Here is a 20,353-nt window from a genome sequence, read left to right as displayed (position 1 = left end):
ATAGTGGCTATTTTTCATTGACCTAGTAAACGCTGGCTATTTTTGAATGACCAATCCGAAAACTGGCTATACCGTGCTATTTTTACCTTAATTTCATTAAGATGCTATTATATATTTATTATTAACTGCCGCCACCGCCTACCATTATCAACTACCGCCATGCCACCACCACGACCACACTCAACCATCACCGCCACCCCTCACCTCCTCTGCCACCACCACGCCACCATCATCCTTAATCATAGCCTCCATTATCGTCCATCACCACCTACTATCCCCACCACTCCGACCACCATCATTCTCACCCACAATCAACACTTATCCGCCTCAACTACCACAACTGACCATCCCATCACAATCAACAACCACAACCGGCATAGCCCATCAATATAACCTACCACCACCCACCCACCATCTTCCTAATCACAACTACTACCACCACCTGACATTATTAACTATCACCACCCACCACCACCATCCGCAGTCATAATCGCCACCACTACCAATCACTACTAGCTACTAGCATGAACCACCATCATCAATCAAAACTACCACCAACTACCACCTCTAGTCGGCATTCACCCGTTAGCCATCACTACCAACAACTATCATATCTTAAAAAACTATATATTTTATTGATAGAATATTAGATTAGTTAGTATTTTATTTGAATTTTATGTTTATTAATTTTTAAATAAAGATAAATTTTATACATTCATATGTTAAAAATCAAACAGTCTTAATTATTTCTATTCATATCTTAATACACATCTTAATATATTCAGATGTGTATTCATATTCAGATGTCTTAATATTAATACATATCTTGATATTCAGATGTGTATTTAGATTCAAACGTCTTAATCTTAAAAAAAAAAACAAATGAGGCATTAATCCCTTCTTAATGTTCTAAAAGTGTTGCTACATTCAACTTAAGTTCCGTTGGAATAATTTAAGACAATAAATAACTGTTTTTCATTTTAATTTATGTGATGTAGTTTGATTAGTCGCATCTTTATTTTTTTTTTTATTTTTTTTTTTTATAAACTTGTGATCTTAAAATTTTCAAGGACAAAAGCTTTGTGAGATTAATAACATACGTTAGACTAGGGATATTCATAAAAACCCGAAAAACCAAACCATACCGAAAATTAAACCAAACCGACCAAAAAAACCGATACTTTTTGGTTTGGTTTGGTTTTGATTTTGAATTTTAAAAACCGATCAAATTTGGTTTGGTTTTGGTTTTAATCAGAAAAAAACCGAAAAAACCCGAACCAAACCGACTATAGGAGTAGCTATTTCAAATTTATTATTACACCTATATATATGTATATTTTTATATAAAGTTTCAAAAATTTTATGGTAAATGTTAATAGTTTGCACTTTTAGTATGGTTCTTTACCTTTACATTCTAGTTTGATTGGTAGTTTTCTTTTGTTAAATGTAAGAATCCATTTCGTGTTAAAAATAATATATTTTTAGTTGAGTCCTTAAATTATTCATCACTATTTGATTCAATTATCATCAATATATCTTGGTAAATAATAGATTTCTCAAAGGACAATTGATTTGATAGTGTTACGTTGAAAATGTGGTCGCCGAAATATGTGTTTGGTAGTGTATGTCTTATATTTAAGAAAAAACGGACAAATAACCGAAAAACCGAAAAGCTGACAAAATCTGACATAAACCGAATCAAGAAAAAACCGACTTAATTGGTTTGGTTTGGTTCTAATATTTGAAAAACCGACTTACTTGGTTTGGTTTCTATTTAGGAAAAAAACCGATCCAAACCGAACCATGAACACCCCTACGTTGACTATAACTTTTTATTAAGGGTAAACAAATAAAATATAAAGTTTAAAGCTAAAATTATTTTCAAATATAAAAACGTCATTCTTTTGGATCAAACTGATAACTAAAATACATCACAAAAATTAGAACCGATAGTATAAAACGGAAACAACATATAGTCCCCATCTTGTCACATTTTATGCTCATTTCCGAGAAACAAAATGCATACTCCTCCGGTCCACAATAAGTGACCAATTTGCTTTTTTATTTTGGTTCAAAATAAATGTTCATTTATATAATTAAGAAAATTCAATTTGTTTTTTCAAAATGACCCTTATGTACGTATCTCTAAAAAGTCATTTACTCAACACATTTGAGAAGATAAGTAAGTGCTACTATAACTATGATGCAACATTTAATGAAGGGTAGTCTAGTCACACTAACCATTTTCGTCTATAATTTAGCTAGCGTTTGCCCATAGATCCCAAATTTGTTTTGAAAAATCTGATTTGGGTGAAGTTTGGTTTTAAGATGAAAATGTGTTTGGAGCTTGGACATACGTTTTCAAAACATATTTCCCAACTTTATTTTGGAAAAACATGTATATAATTTCCAAGTTTTGGGATTTTGGCCCAAAATCAGCAATTTGGGTGATTTTGGAATTTGGGGTTTGGGATTTGGGATTTTGCCAAAATGTGAGTAAAATTTATGGTCATACATGAGTTTTAAAAATAAATCCCAAATTTATTTTGGCAAAACTCATGGCCAAACAGGGCCTTAGTATTTCCTTAATGAGTGAGCCAAAAAAGATTGGTGGGGAAAGGAGGGAGTACTACACTTTCAAATCCACGTGTCAATATCTAAGTGGCCAACTTCTCACAGCCAAACTAAACAACTCCAACCGTTAGATATACGGGTACAACCTAAGCAAAATACATCGTACTACATCAAAAGAACTCTCATCTGGCAGAAATTTGTAGGACTCTTCCAAGTGGTTATATCACAGGTCCAGACTCCAGAATCTCACAGAGTATTATAGTACGCTGGTCACTTTGATTTTTTCGATATTTTAATAAGTATTAAAAGACCCCATCAAATCAAATACATATATAATATAATTGCAGCACAGATTTAGAGAGAGAAAGCGAAATAGATAGTGTGTAGACGAAGGAGAAGAGAGATCAAATCACATGTGGTGAACAGTAATTGTACAAAGAACATTCTTTTGTTTTTTGGGGTCAGCCATGGATGTTCCACTGCCACTGCAAAGACCATTGAGTTGCAGCAATAGTGTTTCCACTGAAAGAACCCACCTCAACATCAAACCTTTTCTTGGTTTTGTCCCTCGTGGAACCACATGTCTATCCGTACAAGTAACTTTCTCTTCTCACTTTGTATATCATGTGCGCGCGCGCGCGCGTGTGTGCGTGCGTGCGTGTGTGTGTGTGTTCCGTACAAGTGTCTTTCTCCTCACTGAATAAGTATTGTGTGTGTGTGTGTGTCCATTTGCACTAACTTGGGGATACATATATATTGTTGTTACTTTTGCTGTTTTTTAGATTTTGAATACTCCCATGTATTCATACTGTACTATTTCAATATCAATTCTTTCATATATGAAAATTGAATCTCGATTGGCGTTTTTCTTGGATACATATAGTTATTGCTTTAACCGTTCTCATAGAATTTGAGTACACCCATGTGTTTATACTTTCCTATGTTAGTATCAATTCTTTCACATATGGAGTTATTTGTGCTCAAAATTGAATCTTGATTGGGATTTTTCTTAGGTGTTGTAGTTGGGCACTTTGTGGTTACTTATCATGATCAGTATTTGCATATTTGTTGGTTCTTGGTGTATGTTAGTGTTGCTGGTTTCAGTTGATTGATAGTAATTGTTCTTGAGAGTTAGTGTGATAGTGGTATGCTCTAATTTATGGTTTCCACTCCTAAAACAATTTCAATGGGAGAATTTTTGTTGTTAGATCTCTTATATCTGTTGCAATTCATGCAGTCTTCTTCATGGAGGAACGATGGAATGGTTGCTGGAGTTTCATATCCATTTTGTGCAAGTGCGTTCGTTGCTATGATTATTTAGTTGTAAATATTAGTTATTCTTTGGTGCTACGTATTTCTCAAACTAATTGTAAAGATTGTATGCTGTAGATTTCTCCAGAAGAAGACAGAGAAAACTTTCAACTCCTAGGAGTCAAGGCTCTTCACCAAAGGGGTTTGTGCCAAGGACGCCTTCAGGGACGAGCACACAAAAAAGGGATCAGAAGAGCAATGGTGATAAAGAAAGTCAAAGTACTTCATCATCCAAAGAACCGGAAATTTCCAACCCCAAGACGATTGAAGCAAAAGTTGAAACTAGTGATGATGGCACTAAACAAGTGGGAAGGGACCGCAAGTCTCAGGAGGAGGAGGATGAATTCAATGGTGCCACTAAATCAGTAAGTCTATCACCTGTTTGTGGATCAACTCAATTTGTTGGAAGTGGAGAAACTGGTGACGATGACGTGGGTGCTGTAAATTTAAATAAATCAAATAGAACGGAAGAGAGTGATTTTCAAATTGATTTTGTAATAAGAGAACAAAGTGGAGGTGATTACTCCGAAAATACTCAGGGGAAAACTAGCAAGGGCAGCCTCGCTTTGGGTACACCACTTTCTGAGATATTGCAGCTAGATATTCATGGAGGTTATAAAGTTGAACAATACAATCACGATGAGTTGGATGAGACACAAAAACTGAAAGAAAATGATGATGGGAATGTTGAAGATAAAAGACCCTTAGCAAGAGAGCTGTTGGAAATGACTAAGCCTAGCAATGTGGAATTTACTGAAAGCAATGAGATCGCTGACGTAGACAGTAATAGTTTCTTAAAACAAGATTCAGTTGACGAGAGTGAGCCATCAACTGTAGGAACATTAGAGACTGAAGATATTTCTCTGAAGTTAAGATTGGAGATGGAAGCAAATCTACGCAGGCAGGCTATAAAAAGGCTTGCCGAGGAAAATTTAGTGCAAGGAATCAGATTGTTTTGTTTCCCAGAGGTTGTAAAACCCGACGAAGATGTCGAAATATTCCTTAACAGGAGTCTTTCCACTTTGAATAATGAACCTGATCTCTTGATTATGGGAGCTTTTAATGACTGGCGGTGGAGATCTTTTGCTACAACACTAACTGAGACTCATCTCAGTGGAGATTGGTGGTCTTGCAAGATCCATGTTCCGAAGGAAGCATACAAGATTGATTTTGTGTTTTTTAATGGAAAGGATGTCTATGACAACAATGATAATAATGATTTCAGTATAACTGTGGAAGGTGGAATGCAAATTCTTGATTTTGAAAATTTCTTGCTCGAGGAGAAACGGAGAGAACAGGAGAAACTTGCTAAAGAACAAGCTGAAAGAGAAAGACTAGCAGAAGAACAAAGGCGAATAGAAGCAGAGAAAGCTGCACTTGAAGCTGATAGATCACAGGCAAAGGAAGAGGCTGCAAAGAAAAGGGAAGTATTGCAAGCACTGATGGCAAAAGCCTCGAAGACTCGTGATATCATCTGGTATATAGAACCAAGTGTATTTAAATGTGAGGAGAAGGTCAAGTTATACTATGACAAAAGTTCAGGTCCTCTCTCTCATGCCAAGGACTTGTGGATCCATGGAGGATATAACAACTGGAAGGATGGTTTGTCTATCGTTGAAAAGCTTGTTAAATCTGAGAGAATAGATGGTGATTGGTGGTATACAGAGGGTAAGTGGGTGTATACACACATAGATACATATAAATATTTATGCTCTTACTTGCACTTCTTTTAGTCAGTGCTGAGTTTCATATGAATGTGCTTGTTGAAAATCTGGATAGTATGAATTTATCACATGAATGGTCAAGTAACTTATATTCATTATGTATTATAGAAAGAAAATTTATTTTCTTCACATGCATGCAATTCCGTAGTCAAACCTACAATTGGAAGCCATTTGCGGTGGGAACGCCTTTTTCTTTCAATTTACAACAACAACAACATACCCAGTATTTTTGTTTCAATTTCTTTTAGGAAAATGCATAGTCAGCATTTAACTCTAGATAAATTTTATGATTTGGTTTAAACACGTATTTGTTGGAACGAGGCAAGGGTTGATTGCTTCTGTAATAGATTATTTCTCTTTAATATGGGAGTCCTCAGTTCTGTGCTAGTTTTCCTGCATTGAGTGGATTCAACAATATTGCTTCACATAATGTACGTAGATCTAATCCATGAGCGAAACACGATGAATTTTCCTGTGTTTTCAGAGTATGTTTTCGACTATCGGGAATGAACTTGTATTTTTGTACCTTGCCAATGTGACCATTTGCTATGTTTATAGTTTTAACACTACATTACTTTGTAATCCATCTAAAATATGGTGTAGTTACCATGCAACCCTAGGTTGACCACTAGACTGACAACTGACAGCCAATAGTTAATCTTTCACATCAGAAGTTGATACTTGTTATCTTTACAATGTAATAGTTCTTTTCAATTGTTCCCTCATGGTAAAGTGAAGGCAAAGATAATATAAGACCCAACATATGGGTTAGAATAAATTCTGGATATCTGTGATATAAGCTTGAAATGAAATTAGCATCTTATGCAGTTGTAAGAGCATTATGATTTGTAACAAGAAAACTGGGTTACCATGTCCACGGAGCATTTTGATTGTGATCTGTAACAGGTTTCATCTGAAAAATAAGACTCTTGTTTTTGGTTCTTAATGGCTAATTACAAGATTGATCATATCAAATTTTCTTGTGTGATATATGTTTCAACTTTCGGCAATGTGCTTAGTTTTGATAATTGAGGTCACTTTAACCTATTGAGGTCTATACAAGCTTTTCAATGTATTGACCTAACGTGGGTTTACACAATTGCACTTTTGTTGGTCTCTTTCTTTCTTTCAAGTATTAGGCTACACTCATCTGAGGAATGTATTTTTCTGTAGTTGTCATCCCTGATCGGGCACTTGTCTTGGATTGGGTGTTCGCTGATGGTCCACCCAAGCATGCCATTGCATATGATAACAATCATCACCAAGACTTCCATGCCATTGTCCCCAAGCACATTCCAGAGGAATTATATTGGGTTGAGGAAGAACTTCAGATCTTCAAGACACTTCAGGAGGAGAGAAGGCTTAGAGAAGAGGCTATGCGTGCTAAGGTTGGTTGTAATATCCCACTCAAGGTTAAAACCAGTGAAGTGGATTTGATGGGTCAAATTTAGAAATCCTCATTACTGAATTACATTGCTTACCTCTCATGTATGTTTCCATCTATTGTTTCATGATCTCTCACTTCCAGGCTGAAAAAGCAGCACGTATGAAAGCAGAAACAAAGGAAAGGACTATGAAATCATTTTTATTGTCTCAGAAGCACATAGTGTACACTGAGCCTCTTGATGTCCAAGCTGGAAGCAGCGTCACAGTTTACTATAATCCCGCCAATACAGTACTTAATGGTAAACCTGAAATTTGGTTCAGATGTTCATTCAATCGTTGGACTCACCGCCTGGGTTCATTGCCGCCTCAAAAAATGTTGCCTGCTGAAAATGGCACCCATGTCAAAGCAACTGGTTAGTTTTCACGTAATCTGATATCAGTTTACAATCACTACTGACTGTGCTCATCATAGCTTCAAGTAGAAAAATTTCACGCAGGCTTAGCAGTATCTTTAATGTTACAAAGAAATAGAATTTGAGTTGCACTTTTTTGCATATATTTCTCTATTTTACTAAACAAATAAAGTTCTCTCTGTACCTGTTAGCTAGAATGCAAACATGGGATCCAAAACCTTAGTATTCTAAGAAGTAGAGAAAGTAATTTAAGTCTCTGATGCATTGATGCTGAATATATATTGTTTGAACAACTGATGAATGTAAGATATGATTATACATATAAATATATAAATAATATATATCAGTGTTTTGCTGAATAAATACTAGTTTTATCCGTAAAACATGTTCACTCTTCTCTTTCCATCTGGCTACTGGTGTTGCAGTGAAGGTTCCATTGGACGCACATATGATGGATTTTGTATTCTCTGAGAGAGAAGATGGTGGAATTTTTGACAATAGAAGTGGAATGGACTATCACATACCTGTGTTTGGAGGAGTCGCAAAAGAACCTCCGATGCATATTGTTCATATTGCTGTCGAAATGGCACCTATTGCAAAGGTACACTTGGGTGATTCCAACTTTTGGTTTATGCTAAAATATTATACCTTTGTGCTTTAACTGATCCTTCTTCTCTGCAATTCAATATCTGAAGAGAGATAAAGTGCTGATGATAACAAAAGGGGGATTTGGGCTTGTGAGGGAATTTTTTTAGGAGAGCTATGCTGCATCCTTGTTTTGTTGCAAAAGAAGCTTTTGCTTTGATGATAACCAGCTACACTAGATGTTTGGGCAGTTACACCGCAAACAGTTAGTCAAATAAATTCGTTCCATTTTAAAAGAAATGATCCTCTTGTGAGTTGTGACTTTTATGGTTGTTTAGCTTAGAGTCAATGTTTATTGTTTAGTATTTGAAGGAGGGAAAAGTGAGTCTATTGAGAATTGTAAAGTGAATTTGAAAGGATAAACTGGCCTTGTAGTATTACTTTTTGACTTTAAATTTGAAAGACAATGAACAAAGTTTTCCTATTAGGGAAGTGGATATCATTCTCGGGAATGATCACAATCAGAAAAAAGCATCACCTAGTTTAGAAGAGACAGTGGTTTAAGTAATGTTGTAGACATCGGATTTGGAATAAAAGAAGAAAACTCAGATATCGTTGAGGTACTTTGAATATATCCAACACATACCTGTTCATTTACCTATTAAAAGGAGTGATTCTACTCCCTGACTTGGTATTTGGTAATAGCTGTTAAGTTGTCATACGTTGTTTTTGCAGGTGGGAGGCCTTGGTGATGTTGTTACTAGTCTTTCCCGTGCAGTTCAAGATTTAAACCATAATGTGGATATCATCTTACCTAAGTATGACTGTTTGAAGATGAATCAGGTAAGCTTGAATATTCTTCATTACCAAGTCTGCTATTTATTCTTCATTCCACTTCCACTCACTACGTCTGCAACCCAAGAAGGCTTCTCATTGGCACTTACAATAGCTACCTTTTTGCTTCAATATTTTGTTACTAAAAATGAAATGTAGAAGCCTCGGTCCTCCTGTCAACTACTTGTAAATGTGTGGCAGCTATTATCCTCCATTCTTGCAGATCTGGTAAAAGTACAAGTCTAGATGCTTCATGATTCACGAGAATGTTCAAACATGATTGCAATAAACAATGCACCTTACCTTATAAAGAAATAAATAAAAAAATTGCTATAAACCATTTAAGTTTTAAATGTATCAACATACTTTCAGTAATATAATGCCATGTTGCTACGAATTCTTATTAGGTGAAGGACTTTCAGTTTCACAAAAGCTACTTTTGGGGTGGGACTGAAATAAAAGTATGGTTTGGGAAGGTGGAAGGTGTCTCCGTCTACTTTTTGGAGCCTCAAAACGGGTATGCTGATTATGCTTTAACTTATATGCACAGGAGCTACTTATGTGATGTTTTTGTTTAATCAGAAAAAATGGACGAAATTTATAGTCAACTTTTGTAAGGCTGTTTACTAATTGTGAAGTAAAGAGAGAGAGAGAGAGAGAGAGAGAGAGAGAGAGAGAGAGAGAGAGAGAGAGAGAGAGAGAGAGAGAGAGAGAGAGAGCTACTTTTTCTCTGTCTTTCCAGTTTCCACATACAAAGGAAGGAGTTCAATTACAGCTAAGAAAACTAACTGACATTTTTTGTGCGATCATGAACTAACTGAAGTTGTATGTGCTAGATAAATTGTTTATTACTTGACAGCGTTCTATTCTTATGGATCAGTGATGTAGAATTATATTAGAAATTGCACTTAAAAGTATGCAACACATGGACAGGTAACCCTCTAAAAAGGAAAACGGAGAATGGCCCAATGGTACAAAAATAAAAAACCAATACAAGCATGCACCATTTAAAAGAGAAGGATCTGAAGAAAGATCCAAATGATTGAAAGGCATTAAAAAATTGTAGGATCCCAACTGTCTTACCCGTTTTGCTGACTTATTTGTAGAATTTATACACACCACCCACCCCCCAAGAAAAGAAAAAGGGAGACCATTTTTTGGTATTCTTCTTGTATACGGGTGTCGTTTTGCCTAAGCATTTCAATAAAATCTTATTACTTTATTAAAAAATCTGTCTTCTTTCACTATGTGCGTATTTTAGTTGGATGGCCTGGTTAAAATCTTCCTATTCACTTATTTTAAGAAGTTCATCCACAAGTCGGAGGTCTTGTTGTTTTACAAAAAAATTCTATTGAAAGATGTCTTCTCTCCCTCTGTTTCTACTCACTTCGGAATGGAATCAAACTTAAGCTTTTGTCTACGACTTTATCACTTCCTTCTTCCTTTCTTTCTCTTCCTAAAAATTGATGGAAAAGAGAAAAAACTTTGTGACTTGCACCTATTTTCTCCCTTTTCAGAAGATTCCTTAGAGTCTTGTATATGCTAGATATAATTAGGGTAAGAACATGTATATGCTAGACCTAGAACCCTATTAAAATTATGTCATGCAATTCTAATGGTATGTGCAATTCTACCTTTTGCACCTACTACTAGAATATAGCCCTTGCTTCCATCAAGTTAACTCTTTAAAGGATCAGTGTCTATGGCATTGGCATATCTGCGATTCTACCTTTTGGAACCTTTTGAGTCTAAAAAAATATAGCTATTTAGTCCAGCAGAATATGAAATCGCATTCTCAACTATGTGTGCCTGTTAATTTTATTTCTATTTTTTTGATTGAGCATAAGTAAATTAGGCACTTTCGCTGGCTTCATAAGTTTAATGCTTCATCATTACTGTTTTAGGTTATTTTGGAAGGGGTGTGTATATGGTTGTAATAATGATGGTGAAAGATTTGGTTTCTTTTGTCACGCGGCTTTGGAGTTTCTTCTGCAAGGTGGAGTTCATCCGGTATGTTCCAGAATTTATCAATATGCTAATTTAGAGAACTCATATTTTTTTGTTTCTGTACCCATTTTATTGTTTTTTTAAATAAGGCGAGGATTTTATTGAAAGCAGTATCAAGCTGATACTGTGAAAATACAGAGATAGTGCTGGCTTAAAAACACTAAAATCCTAAGCGGTCTAGCATGTCCAGCATATTATGAAAATTCATAACAGCCTTTCCATCTTTCCAGTAGTACAAATAATGCAAACAACTATATTTCACATATTGCAGCTGCTCCTCCTTGCCTTCAAAACACCTATTTTTTCTTTCTTTCTATATCGTCCAAAGCTATGCTAAGAGGATTATCTCTCCAAATCTTCTTTATTGTTCGAAACACCTTGTAAAATTCTTTAGATAGTAAAGCTATAAATAATATCTGAAAGAGGCAAGTTGATTGCAGATATCTATTGGAACCGCCTCAGGTTAGAGCTTTTATGGTAGTGAAAGTTGCAAATTGCCAATATGTGAAGTTGTTGGATTAATTGGGTCTGCAACATGCTTCCTTGGTCCCAAATTAACTTCTTAAGTTTGACTTTTGAGGATAGAATTATGAAATTCGACAACGAAATTATTCATAATATCCTTAGTCTTTTATAACCGAAAAGCCTGATTATTTGATATCATTTCTATCATAGTTTAATAATATCAACTATTAGTTTCCAAAATTTAAGCTTTAAGGTAAATCTGTCTCAAGATGCAGAATTGGACATTTTGCACTCGAATTCAACTTTGGACATCTAAAGTGGGATGGAGTGTGTACTACTTTTCTCTTTCTGTAATTTTCTCCCTATGTCTTACTGTTTGCTACAATAAACAAGAGCTTTGGAGCACCAAAAATAAGAATTTCAATTTTCATGCCGAAGTGATATATTCTTTTGTTGATTAGATTTTATTTGCTCGTGTTCTTACTGTTCACTTGTCCGGCAGGATATCATCCATTGCCATGATTGGTCTAGTGCTCCCGTTGCGTGGCTCTTTAAGGAACAATATACACACTATGGTCTAAGCAAGTCTCGTATTGTCTTCACAATACACAATCTTGAATTTGGTGCAGATCTCATTGGGAAAGCGATGACTTATGCAGACAAAGCTACAACAGTAAGTGCCTCTATTGCCTATACCTTATAGATAGCTGTTTGTGCTTTATGCTGTCGACTCTTGAAAAATGGTGCTATGCATTAACCGACGGCCTCTTTCGATACTTGCTAGGCAAAAGTTTTGGATTTGAATTCCCGAAGACAATGGTCATCATTTTTCAGGCTTCATATTTGTTTTATGTTTGTTTTGCCTTCTCATTTTTCGGAAGAAGATTGTAAAATGCCCTCTAGGAAAAAAGGCATTATTTGCTGCTTTCAGACACTAGTATAACAGGCGAAGACTGCCTAATGGCCTAAAGCTATGGACGCTGTTGGAGATAAAGTAAGAACAGACAAATTCTGAGGAAGCTACACAAGTACATGTTCTTGAAGTATAGACAGAAAAAGTGTTAAGGGCTTCAAGTATACTTCCCTTTTGGCTTTATTAAAAAAATAAAATAAATAACATTCTTTTTTGGTTGTAGCAAAACTGTAAAGGTTTTCAATGAAAGGTAAAACTCTATCCTAACAGGATTTACATGCAGGTATCACCAACTTACTCAAGGGAGGTGTCTGGAAACCCTGTAATTGCACCTCACCTTTACAAGTTCCATGGTATAGTGAACGGGATTGACCCAGATATTTGGGACCCGTTGAACGATAAGTTCATTCCGGTAAGTTGTCTCTGCTTTTCTCAATTATTATATTACCTACAAGTGCACACATTGGAAAAAGTTCATGCTATTTTGTGAATTTCATGTGCTGAACTCCTAGATTTTGTGATAAATTTATTCGAACAACTTGCTAGATTGCCTGCTTTAGTTTGGTGGGGAAAAAGGTTTTTGCCCTTTAATTGCTCTATATCGATAAAACTATCTCAGGAGTGCAATTTAGTTGGATTTAAGTCTCCAAATTCTCTTCTTCCCCCTTTCTTTCTCTGCATATAAACTGTCAACTGCAGTTCTTGAAAATGGCCTCCCTGAAGATGACACCTTAACTGATTATTGGTCAATTGAGGAATGAAAGGATATCTAGTCACAAAAAAGAAGAAGCTTAGTGGTACAGCTTTCTTAACTTTTTTGCTCGCAAGAAAGGTTGTGTACCTCCCAATACTCTACAAACAACTGTTGGAAATGCAGGAAATATTTTATCATGAGCAATAACTATAATTGAATCCGTCGTGTGTACTTGTGGTGGGTGTGGGTCATAAGCTGTGGATCTTTCTTCACTTTCTTAAAGGAGAAGTGGAAGTTTGGGTTGCCAGTGCAAAGACATTTCAGCTTTTGTGGATCTTTACCTCATTTTTTAGTAGCTGATGCCTGAACAAGGAGGCTGCTCCCCTTGATGCCCGGATATTGTCCTATTGTTGTGTGTAAGGCCATATATATGGGTGTGCATTCGATTTATCGATTCGATTTTGACCCTTATTGATAATTACTTATCGATTATCGATTTGTACATATGCTTATCGGTATCGTTTCAATAAGGTTTTGATTTTTTCGATTTCGATTTATCGATTTTGGGGGCTTATCGATTCGGTTATCGATTACACCAATAAGAAAATTTGCGGGATTCCACGGAAAGTATATCGCTATAAACGCGCCTAACTAATATGGACAAAAAGAAGCTAAAATAAGACGAACACCATTTATAATATAAAAATTGTGTCACCAAGCACATGCAACAAAACTAAAGTAAGGGATCAAATGTATGCCACCAACACTCCAACGGTATAAAAAAAAACAAAACAAAACAAAACACATCATCACGGCTAATTCTGTTTTCCATTAATTTGAACTTCATTCCCTTGATCTTTAAATATGATCATTCCTTAAATGTGGTAGAGAAAATAATAGGGTAAGGGACTTAGGGTAAAGGAAAGGGTATAGATTAGGGAAAATAATATTGCATAGCCGCTTTCAAAATAGTAGCGGAATATATATACATTCCGTATGTTATATTAATCTACACAAATAGGTAATTACTCATTTAACAAGTATCTACAGTCTAGGGGTGTGCATATCGATAATTACTTATCGATTATCGATTTGTACATATGCTTATCGTTATCGTTTCAATAAGGTTTCGATTTTTTCGATTTCGATTTCGATAACAAATAATCGATTCGATTTATCGATAAACCGATTCGAATGCACACCCCTAGCCATATAGAGGTGATTTGTAGAATTTTAAGCATGGCCTGTTTGACAAGTATCTTGCTCTAGAGTGGCACGGAGGGAGTATTATATTTGCTTATTCTTTGTAGCTTTAAGTTCTTGGAGTTAAATCATGTGTCATCTTTATTTGTCTGATGGTTGTGGCACTGTTGGAATGCATGCAATTACAGATTTCATACACCTCGGAAAATGTCGTTGAAGGCAAAACAGCAGCCAAGGAAGCTTTGCAGCAAAAACTTGGACTGAAACAGGCCGACCTTCCTTTGGTAGGAATAGTCACCCGCTTAACTCACCAAAAAGGAATCCACCTCATCAAACATGCTATTTGGCGCACCCTGGAACGGAATGGACAGGTATTTTTCTTAAAATACCTAAGTTCTTCAGATGCTCCCCCTTCTTTTGCTTGGGGAAGGGGGGAATGTACTCATCTCAAGCTTTTGGCTTGTCAAAATGTTGTTATATGTTCTGATAATAACTAGTATAATATTTTGTTCTAAATCTTTTTGGGTTTGGATGGTATATCCAATTTGTAGATTGAAACTGATCTAAGATGCCAGAGAATACCACTTCTCGCGTGCTTGTTCTCTCTAGTTTTATTCTGAATGGAGTCTTATTTTTGAAAGTCTGTTATAGCAGGATGCTATGATCTTTCATTGACAAAGAGTTGTGACAGGTGGTCTTGCTTGGTTCTGCTCCTGATCCTAGGATACAAAATGATTTTGTTAATTTGGCAAATCAATTGCACTCCACATATAATGACCGTGCACGGCTCTGTCTAACATACGATGAGCCACTTTCTCACCTGGTATTGTTTTCCTTTCCTTCTTGTTGCATATTTTTATCTTCACACCTTACCCTTATTATATAATCACATTTGATACAATTGCAGATATATGCTGGTGCTGATTTCATTCTAGTCCCTTCAATATTTGAGCCATGTGGACTAACACAACTTACGGCGATGAGATATGGTTCAATTCCAGTTGTGCGTAAAACTGGAGGTACCTTTTTCTTATGAACTGTAGTTTTAGAAATAAGAATATCTTACCATGTGCAGCTTGTTTAGTACCGCTCTGCCACTTGCACTGTATATTTAGATATGAAGGTTTAGCAACTCAATTTTTTCTAGCAAAGGTTCTCTCTCTCTTGACCTTAGCATTCACTTTTTCATGATGTGACCATATTTTTGGAGGCATATATATGAATGACCATTTTTTATTCGGTTAAGCCATAATTAAATTAATAAAGTGTCCCTTTTTTGGCTACTTAAGCTTTAAAGATGAGGTAGCTAACAATTCAACATGGTAGCAACTAGCAAAGTAGAAAGAGGTTTTGGGTTCAATTTTCACTGCCACCCATTATAAAAAGGTATCTCTGCATGCTTGGCCAAAGAAAAAGAATCTGGCTCTCACGTGAGAAAACATTTTAATACAATTCATAATATATTGCTTAATAACATAAGAAAATAATTCCTTATCAAAAAATAAAATAAAAAGACGATAATTAAAAAACAGTTCTTCCTAACACTTTAAGCTTTTAGATGTCGTGGTCACACACCGGAAAATTGCAACTGCAGATGTTCATATATGGTATGTGAGCGACCAATAAACCAACTACTACTGTGTCTGTGTAATGCTACCGATCAGAATTTTCAATTGTAGTTTTTCTCTTTTAGTAGTGAATTCACTTGATGTATATTGGATTCACAGGAGCATATTGCATTCTCTTGAATTAAGTGCGAGAATAAATATTTATCTGCGCATACTTGAATTTCTTTTGATGCCATTGACTTAATTATTATTTTAGCAGATCCCAACTCTTTTGCTTCTGAATGAGTGTTTTAACCTCTGCATTCTGTATATTAGGACTTTATGATACTGTATTTGATGTTGACCATGATAAAGAGAGAGCACAACAGTGTGGTCTTGAACCAAATGGATTCAGCTTTGATGGAGCTGATGCTGCCGGAGTTGATTATGCTCTGAATAGGCAAGTATACTTGCTTTTTTCAATTAAGCCTTTTAGTCTTTTCAATTTTAGAGGGAAAGGGAAGTAAATGTGATGGCATACACAGTAGTAACAACTCTTTAAAGTCCCACACTATTTGCCCCTATTTATTTTTTAACAACACAGACATGCAACTGTTGAGGATCTTTTTCCTCCTGACTTAACATTTCTTCGTTAAAAGATGCGAGGACAGCCTTAACAGAATTCCAGGAACTTGCTGAGATCTTGGAATTTTTTATCAATTCAGTTTTGTTTGAATTCTAATTTGAGGAAAGGGAATACAGAGTTGCTGAAACAGGGAAAGGGATAGCAATCTGGGTAATCTATCTTCAGTTTGAGAATTTCCATTTTCTTATGCTTGCTTACGAGAGAGAGGAAGCAGCTTTTTAACAAGAGAAAGGACCAAAAAAGTTATTCTGATTTTCTTTTGTCCTGAAAATAACCAATTGTTTCCTGTTGAAGTCCCAAGAGGAATATGCTATAAGTAATTCTCCCCATCCTTAGCGTTAGAGAATACACTTTGTCCTTCATATATTGTGTAAGGTTTTCTAGAAGGGTTTATAATGCCCCAGGTCGCTCCACCCTTTGCCTTAAGCTTTTGTGTTGGATGCTCAGATTTTTTCACATGATATCCGAGCCGCACCCATAAATATTCTTGATTTACCTAATATTGCTTTAAGTGTCTATTTGGTAGAGGAAATGAGCTGTTGTTTTCTTATGATCTTGAGCAATCCTCACCTCATGAGCTATCTTTTGCGGTTGAGCAGGCTCAAGGTCCATTTTCTTCACATGCTATCAAGAAAATTTTGGTAAATAGGTTGTACAGCCGCTTAATTTTCTCCTCATGTTCTATTGCTCTGAAAACTCCATCGAGCCACTAATAGTACTTCTGGCTCACTCATTAGTCTGTTGGGCCTGACCAGTACTTTAGGCCCACTTCTGTTGAGCCACCTCTTCAGCCCCCCGCAACTCCCTCCCGAAAAATAAAAAAGGAAATCTTCAGTGCACACGTAAACCCAATAACCAGGTTACACATGTGGGAGGCTATTAGAGAATACACTTGTCCCTCATCAGTTGTGTAGGGTTTCCAAAGAGCATTTATAATGTCCTAGGCTACTCCACCCATTGCCTTTATGTTTTGGGTCGGATGCGTAGAGTCTTTCACACATAGATGCTATGGTTAGATACCTGCTGGGGTGCATCAAGGGCCTCTCTGGATCCCTTCTACTGCATTTCATTTGTTCTACTAAATGTATTTAGGCCTCTCAGTTTTCTCTTGTAAATGCCCTGCGGCCTTCAGCTTTTACTCTCTTCCTCCTCCCAACTGAAGACACTCCACCAAAGCCACCACCCTAGTGCCCCTTCTCAATATTTTTTTTTTGAGAATGGTAACATTATATTCATCGGCCTTAAGGAAAAGCTGGGCACCATATTTACAAAGTAGATTAAGCAAAATAAGAACCTTGTTCCTCTTACAAGGTTACTACAAGGCTTCTAGAAAATCCATTAAAGATTCTCAGTATCTTCTACATATTTTCCTTTACACCAAAAATACAAAGACTGTATACAATTCATCTTAATTGTCTGTATAGAGTTACTATTGTCTTCAAAACACCTTGCATTTCTCTCTGTCCATATAGTCCACCATACACAAGCTGGGATGGAGTTCCACCATTTCTTCTGCCTCCCCCCTTTTTCCAGCATTTTAGAAGCTCAATTGTAGACTCTGGCATGACCCAATTTAGGCCAATCATCTTCCGAAAAAACTGCCAAAGCTGACCAGTCACTTTGCTGTGTAAGAACAAATGGTTATTATTTTCTGCATTCTCCTTACACAAGAAGCATCTTGAGCTTAGCGACATCCAGCTACTTATGCAAGGATCTTCCACCCAATTTATGCTATCTTTGCATCCCTATGGCATATTTAAAGAAAATATTTGAAGCCCGGTCATCGCTGCAATTGTGGATCTTCCACTGCGGACTATTTAGATCATAAGCGTCCCAGAGCTGAACTTCCATCGAAAGAACTGACCAAGGAAAGCTCCTTGACATACATGGTGGAGCCGTCCTGCACTAGCCTTGGCGGTTTACTTCTCATTTTCTTTTGTTGTTTCATCCTTGAGATCATTTGTTATTATAACCTTGTTTATGGGGAGGGATGGGGGAAGTAAGTTTGCTGTGAATTAGTTGCTGGTTATGAAAATAAAACTGCTCAAATGTAGAAATTGGAGAAACAAACATCTGATGAGCATGTTATTTGAAATGACAATAAATAGTGAACTTGGAGCGAATTGCCACTTAGTAACTGCTTAAATGTTGGGAAAGGTGGAGATATTATTTTTCTCTTCACACCATGCCTTTTTTTCCCTATCCCATGCACATGCAAAGACACATGCTTCCTCCCCCTTGTTTTGTTAATATGTAAGGACTCATTTACGGTTATATGTTTCAGAGCTCTGTCTGCTTGGTATGATGGTCGAGATTGGTTCAACTCTTTATGCAAGCAGGTCATGGAACAAGATTGGTCTTGGAACCGACCTGCTCTTGATTATTTGGAGCTTTACCATGCTGCTAGAAAGTTAGAATAGTTAGTTTGCGAGATACTAGCAGAAAGATTCGTGGGATTTTGCAATCTGTACAGGTTCAGTGTTAGTGTTTGGACTACATTTCTTTTCCTATAGCAAAGTATAATGCAAATCTACCCTGAGATCAATAGCAATGCAAATCTACCCTGAGATCAATAGCAGACAATAGTCAGTTAAGTAAATTTTTTGCATATGAAATAGTTTTGCCTCAAATAATGTAGTCTATTGATGCTTATTCATTTTTAGAAGAAATGAGAAATCAAAGGATGCAAAATACTCTCATTGGCTCTTCAAGATTGAACTTTGGATCCTAAATCCATACTACATTACTCAAGCAGGTAGTAAAGTTTTCATGCTCAGGTTTTCGGAGGGTCGGCTTTTTTTCCTCCTTGCTGTTTTGTTCTGGTATTATTTGGTCATTGGAGCGATAAAGAAGCTCTATAATGTCTTTTGCAATTTTCTTGCTTTAAAATATCCACCATATCTATATCCTGATTTTCTTAATAACTTATGAGAGTTTGAAAAGAATTACACCTTGTATTTTTGAAGCCTAAGATCAAAGAGATAATCATCATTTGATGACACCTTGATTTTTATTTGCCCCATTTTCATGTCATTGTTGAATTGATGATGATAGTACAATATGATCATAGTAATTACTGCACCTGGAGTCAAATGTCAAAAAAAGTATTGAAAACCAGGGAGCTAATTGGCTCTCTTTACAAATTATAACAAGTTGGAAGATTTTTCATTAGCTTAAGTGAAGCTTGCTCTAATAACCACTAAACTTGCTTAATTATCTTTGCTGTCACTGAAGCCATTTCTGGGTGCAAATAGCACGGGCTAGTTAGTTTTTGGACTGGTACTTGAAAAATAGCCAGTGTTTGCAACGTCATTGAAAAATAGACACTATTTCGCAGCAACACGGAAAATTCCAGCATAATATACCAGGGATTGGTGCACCTGCGTATGAACTTCTAGCATATTATGGTGGACCAGTATATTATGCTGGAACTCCAGTATATTAAGTTGGAAGTTCACATGTAATAAATTTGAAATCCAGTATATTATGTTGGAATATTTTCCGGATTTTGAACAGTATTTTCGTTCAGATTTATCTTTACATGAATATTGGCTAAATTTTGATTATTTTTGAAATTGTGACTATTTTTCAATTACCACTTATAAATCTAGCTATTTTTGAATTTCACTCCATTTCTGGTTCCCTTCCATTATAAAGAAAGATTTTGTGTCAAGTGGTGGATCAGTGTGACAGGATTGGAATTGGGTTTGCATATTTGATAGAGACAATTAGCATTAGCTTTAGTCCCCACTTTATCTTCATAAGGTAAAATAAAAAAAATAGGTGCATAAAGGTAAAAAGTGCATAATTGTGTGCATTTTTTGTTCACTCAATAAATCCAACTCAAGTACATACGTGAAAGTAAAGTTGTTTTGATTTTGCCCATTCTAGCTCCTTACTAGGATTCCACCAGACTTTTTGCCTACATAAAAAGGTCCAATGAGGAATTTTTTGCTAGCATATGAAAAGATACGTTTATTAAAATGGACTTGAATACATCATAGATTATTTATAAAGTTGATTTTAGCTCGTTTTGGATCGTGGTATGGTT

At 36.0% G+C, this 20,353-nt stretch overlaps 1 protein-coding gene across 1 annotated transcript; it reads left to right on the top strand.

Annotated features, from left to right (window-relative positions):
* On the top strand, positions 3,042-19,001 carry LOC109244492 (soluble starch synthase 3, chloroplastic/amyloplastic). Its single transcript, XM_019411595.1, has 16 exons — positions 3,042-3,170; positions 3,812-3,869; positions 3,964-5,553; positions 6,783-6,997; positions 7,138-7,408; positions 7,834-8,009; positions 8,729-8,836; positions 9,235-9,344; positions 10,732-10,837; positions 11,802-11,972; positions 12,496-12,624; positions 14,298-14,480; positions 14,801-14,932; positions 15,017-15,128; positions 15,993-16,116; positions 18,587-19,001. The coding sequence occupies exons 1-16, from the start codon at positions 3,042-3,044 to the stop codon at positions 18,720-18,722; spliced, it is 3,750 nt and encodes a 1,249-aa protein (XP_019267140.1). The 3' UTR covers positions 18,723-19,001.

This window comes from Nicotiana attenuata, chromosome 2 (assembly GCF_001879085.1).
Source record: "Nicotiana attenuata strain UT chromosome 2, NIATTr2, whole genome shotgun sequence".
NCBI lineage: Eukaryota > Viridiplantae > Streptophyta > Magnoliopsida > Solanales > Solanaceae > Nicotiana > Nicotiana attenuata.
This window is presented reverse-complemented; position numbering and strand designations above follow the sequence as displayed.

What these genes read in the sequence shown, in the direction of transcription:
- LOC109244492 (XM_019411595.1), top strand. Translation starts at nt 3,042, where the DNA reads ATGGATGTTCCACTGCCACTGCAAAGACCATTGAGTTGCAGCAATAGT. An exon ending in AAATGGCACCTATTGCAAAG is followed by an intron (nt 8,010 to 8,728) that starts GTACACTTGGGT and finishes TTGTTTTTGCAG; the next exon opens with GTGGGAGGCCTTGGTGATGT. An exon ending in TTTTTGGAGCCTCAAAACGG is followed by an intron (nt 9,345 to 10,731) that starts GTATGCTGATTA and finishes TTACTGTTTTAG; the next exon opens with GTTATTTTGGAAGGGGTGTG.